The 5000-nt window shown below is 47.8% G+C and overlaps 1 protein-coding gene across 4 annotated transcripts in view; it reads left to right on the forward strand.

The window, feature by feature from the left end:
* bark (protein bark beetle) overlaps nt 1–5000 on the forward strand; it is an 87691-nt gene that overhangs the window by 59960 nt on the left and 22731 nt on the right. For all 4 annotated transcript variants that reach the window (XM_070133974.1, XM_070133976.1, XM_070133977.1 and 1 more), the window contains exons 3-9: nt 974–1164; nt 2031–2167; nt 2507–2711; nt 2927–3165; nt 3430–3521; nt 3640–3797; nt 3941–5000. The exon at nt 3941–5000 is cut by the window's right edge and continues 472 nt beyond it. In XM_070133974.1, coding sequence (XP_069990075.1) covers nt 974–1164; nt 2031–2167; nt 2507–2711; nt 2927–3165; nt 3430–3521; nt 3640–3797; nt 3941–5000 — 2082 coding nt within the window. The remainder of the gene's footprint in view (nt 1–973; nt 1165–2030; nt 2168–2506; nt 2712–2926; nt 3166–3429; nt 3522–3639; nt 3798–3940) is intronic.

The following is a 5000-nucleotide window of genomic DNA, read 5'->3' on the forward strand; positions in this document are numbered from 1 at the left end:
AAAGAAAAAGACAGGGAGAGGGACTGGGAAAGAGAAAAGGAAAGGGAAAGAGAGAGAGAGGGAGGGAGAAAGAGAGAGAGAGAAAGGGTAAGAGACAGAAAAATATAGAGAGGGTAAGAGAGAGAGAGAGAGCGAGAGAGAAGGAGAATGAAAAAGAGAAAGAGAACCAGAGAAACGAAAGAAAAGAGAGTTCAAATGAAAGCACACACTGGAAAAGAAAAGAGCAGGTGGCTCGGGAGAGACTTCAACGCCCTCCGCGTGATGATCTCGCGGCCTCAACTTACCACTGCTTTCACGCTGGAACACAAATCGGATTTATGACCGCCAAACACGCATTAACTTCTTATTTTTTACCGTTACTAATTCTCCCAGACTAAATATTTTAAAGAGATGTTACGATCCAATTAAAACCACAAGTCAGAAAACATTGTTTGGGTCAATATCTAATTTTCTAAAATCGCTGTTTTCCCTTATTTTTCGAACTGGACAGCGGAGGACGAGAAACTATAAATCATTTTTAAAATTCATATCTAAATATCTAAAACAGTGTTTTCCTTGCTCTCCAGCTGGAAGAAAAACTGTCAATCAAAAAAACATTCTTTTGGTCAACATATAAATCTCTAACAATTTTTTTTCAATTTCCAACTGGACCACAGAAGACGATAAATTACCAATCAAATAACATTCTTTTGGTCAACATGTAAATTTATAACAGATTTTTTTTCCAATTTCCAACTGGACGACAGAAGACGACAACCTACCAATAAAAAAATCTTTAAGTCAATATCTAAGTAACTAACGTTATTTTTCTCCATTTTCCAAAACATTCTTTTTTATCAATATCCAAATCTCTAACACAACCCCGCTCCCTTTTCCAGCTGGACGGCGGAGGACGAAACACAACCAATAAAAAAAAAACACTCTTTTTTTTATCAATATCCAAATCTCTAACGCACCCCCCCCCCCTTTCCAGCTGGACGGCGGAGGACAGGGCCGTGGCGTGCCGGCAGATGGGCTACACGGGCGGCAAGTACTGGGAGTGGCACGACAGGGCCAACAACGACACGGCGACGATCCTGTACGAGGCGCCGCTCTGCTCGGGCATCGAGGACGACATCACCAAGTGCGCGTGGAACACCCACTCCATGGGCGGGGGCGTGTGCGGTACGTGGTGGGGCGCGCCGGCTCCCTCTCTCGCGCTTGCTCTGATTTTTCTTTTCTCTCTCTCTCTCTCTCTTTCTCTTTCTCTTTCTCTTTCTCTTTCTCTCTCTCTTTCTCTTTCTCTTTCTCTCTCTCTTTCTCTTTCTCTTTCTCTTTCTTTTTCTCTTTCTCTCTCTCTCTCTCTCTGTCTCTCTCTTCCTCCCTCCCTCTAGCCTTCTCTCTTTCCCTCCTTCCCAATCTTTCTTGCTTCCCATAGTTTTCAAATATATCATTATGCATATCACTTTTGTCTTCGATAAATCTTCCTCCTTTGAATGGATCTGGACGAGACTTTCAGATAATTTCTTTCTCCATTATAATACTATCTCGCCCGGGTATCCTGCTCAGATGAACAATATCTACTAAAAGGATATCAAAATTCCTGCTTCCCGCGTTCAGACAGCGATATCTACTTTTTGTGATATCTATTTGCTCAATTATTTACCCGTTCAGACATGAGGGTATCTAATTATGATGATACATAATTACCTACTTACCTCGGTCAGATAGTGATGCTTGTTTATAAGAATATCAGCTTACCAAATTTACCCTTTCCAAAATAATGATAATGTGTACTTATTACATGAAGTTACTCATGGCGATATCCAATTATTTATCCCTCCAAAGAGACCACCTATTCATCATATCCAGACTAATATGTACTCCTGAAAAAATACCTACTTACTCGTTCAGACATGTTACCAGAAATATATCTTTTTATCCACTTTCTCCACCCAAACATGAAAATATCTACTTATAGCGATATGCACTTATCTTGAACATATCTACTTCACCATTAAAATATCTACTTATCTACCCGCCCCCTCCAGACATGCACCCTGACATCGGCCTGGACTGCGACGGCTACCACGCCTACTGGAAGGGGACGAACTACTGGCGGGGAATCATGTTCCAAGATGCTGAGTACGAGGAGCAGCTCTTTCAGGAGAACACGCTCTATCAGAAGGTGCGTTGGGGGGGGGGGGGAGGTTCTTGAATTTGTCGATCATTTATTTATTCATTTTTTTTTATTATGGCTGGTTCTTGCTTTGTTGGAGGTGCAGTGATATGCTGTTACTTTTCTGGTATGTCGTGGTTTTCGTGTATATGTATGGGTGTGCGGTTGTGATGAGAAAGTACGTTTGAAACATTTGTTGCTGTTGTTAATTAGAAGTATGGTCATTTATGGCTCTCTTGCTGATACAGTGGCAAATACAATATCTGGAATACTTTTTTTGTCTTTTTTGCGTGGGTTTTGTATTTGCTGGTCACGTCCCTAACCAGTAGTCAACATTTTCTCCTCTAGGTCTCGAAGTCTATCCTGAGCTACGTGGACCTGGAATACGCAGGAATGGGTCCGCAGCGAGAGGCCGAGTCCGCCATCATGAGCCGGAAGGTCCCGCCTCGCATCAGTCACGTGAGCATCTCCAACAACGCCTTCAATGGCATCAACGTCACGCTGCCTGGCACCTTCTTCCGCCTGCAGGAGTCGACCATCTCGGGGAATAATGGTAGGACACTTAGATATGTCTGTGGGTCTGTGTTTTTCTAGTCGCTTCTCAGTGTTTTTTTGTTTTTTTTTTCGTTTATAGATTTTTATTTGTTTTCACTCAGAAAGCCCAACAAACGAAAAAAAATCTTTATATTTTGCAACATTTTCGAACCTTGCCAGCCAGCACCCAACTTAGACCTCACTTCCCCCCCCCCCCCCCCCTCGTGTCCCTAGGCTATGGCGTGTACATCAACTCCTCGACGGGCTCGGTGCTGGTGGACACCAACACGAGGGTGTCCGACAACCGCGGCGACGGCATCAAGTACAACTTCCACCGGCGGGAGCCCGACCGGTCCGCCTCCGACACCTTCCAGGACTTCTGCTCGGGGGCGTCTAACCCCAACCAAGCCTACCCGATCGTCACCGTCTACAACCAGGACAGGTTCTCCGTCAACGACCTCACGTGCAGCAGGGTGAGTGCCACGTCGGTGCTCGGGGCGTGGCAGGCGGCGGAGGGAGGCAGTTCGCATTTGGGGTTTGGAAAAGGATGGGCGAGTTTTGGGTGTCAGATAGGTCATATAGTTGGGATTGCTTTTTTTGCGTGTGTGTTTTGTTTTGGGGGATAATTTGATTTGGGGGTGTGAGATGGATAATGAATCAATTTTGGGGGGGACATGAAATAAGTAATCATTTTGTGTTTTCCTGTTTTATGTAATACATTTTATACTTTTTTTCAGAAATTTTACATCTCCAAGGCCGACTTCGTCTTCTCAGTCCACTTCACGTACATGCAGACGGACGAAGACGCGGCCGGCACCGTAGAAGTCAGGTAGGTCGATTTGTTTCTTCATAATTACGGAATTGTTGTTAGAAATACTGCTCCATTTTAGATTTTAACAAATTTATGTAAATGCTTCGAACCCTAACAACTGTATCGACTTGGCCAGGGACCGTGACGAATGGGGCGACTTGCTGACCAAGTTCGAGATCAGGAACGACACGTACCCGCCGTCTGTCGTGTCTCGCGGGAACAGACTCTACATCAGAGTGTCCGCCAAGAGGATGAAGCAGAGCGTCGTCTTCATGGAGGTTGTTGCTAGTAAATGTACGTGTTTTTCTCTCTCTTCTTATGACTTTGAGGCTTTTTATTCAAAGCAAAAGTGTTTGATAGTATTTTATTATTATTGCTGGTTTTGTCTTGCTAATGCGTTCCTCCTGTTTTCAACAATTCCACTTGTTTCTTTGCAGATAAAATGTTCGACCTGAGCCTCCGGAACTCGTTCGTGGCCAACAACAGCGGCCATGGCGTCGCCGTGGAGAACATGCGCAGCCTCGTGCACGTGCACCACTCGAACCTCACCCGCAACTTCTTCGGCTCGGGCCTCAACGTCCGCGGCGGCGCCGGCGATGTCAACGTGACGTACTCGACCGTGGACCAGAACGTGGGCGACGGCGTCAACATCACGTATGAGGGCGGCTTGCAGAACGTGTCGTGGAGCCGCATCGCCAACAACGACCTGCGCGGCGTCGCCGTCTGGTTCAACGAGAGTGGCCTGGACGCGCAGATCCGCCAGGAGACGGCCGTTGCGTATTCGGCCATCGAGGGCAACCTCGGCGTGGGCGTCCGGGTCGGGAACTTCTGCAGGGAGGCCTTCGTTAACATCAGCGGCAATCATTTCTCGGAGGGACAGGCGGCGGCGCTCGAGGTCGAGTCCTGCTGGCTGAAGGACGGGGAGCTCCGCACCGTCCAGATCGGCCAGAACCTCTTCAACAGGAACCACCGCTTGGCCATCAAGATCTCCCCGGCCGTCAACATGAACCTGACGATCGAGTACAACGAAATGAATGAAAACGACCGCGGAACGTTAATGGTCTACAACGAGGATAAGGTGGAGCTGCTGCTGCTGCCCTTCACGGGCTTGATCAGAAGGAACAACATCAAATACAACACGGGCTGGTTTGTGCTGCGGTTGGGGCTCACGCTGCGGGGCCTCGACCAGAGCCTCCTCGTGCAGAGGAACGCCATCAAAGACAACGTTGTTCAGGAACTGTACAGCAACATCCAATCTCGCAGCCGCTCCGCAGGCGTGGTGTGCGTGGGCTCGTCGAACGTCGTCCTGTACCGCAACCTGATCGACAACCCCGGTTCGCTGTACGAGGTCAGCTCGCACGCCAGGGACCAGAGCACGCCCATCAACGCCACCTTCAATTGGCTGGGCAGCAAGCGGGAGACGGATATCTTCGAGCGCATCCTCGACCGGCGCGACCGCTACAACCTAGCCCTCGTGCTGTTCCACCCGTTCCTCCT

The sequence above is a fragment of the Penaeus vannamei genome, chromosome 19, assembly GCF_042767895.1.
Source record: "Penaeus vannamei isolate JL-2024 chromosome 19, ASM4276789v1, whole genome shotgun sequence".
Lineage (NCBI taxonomy): Eukaryota > Metazoa > Arthropoda > Malacostraca > Decapoda > Penaeidae > Penaeus > Penaeus vannamei.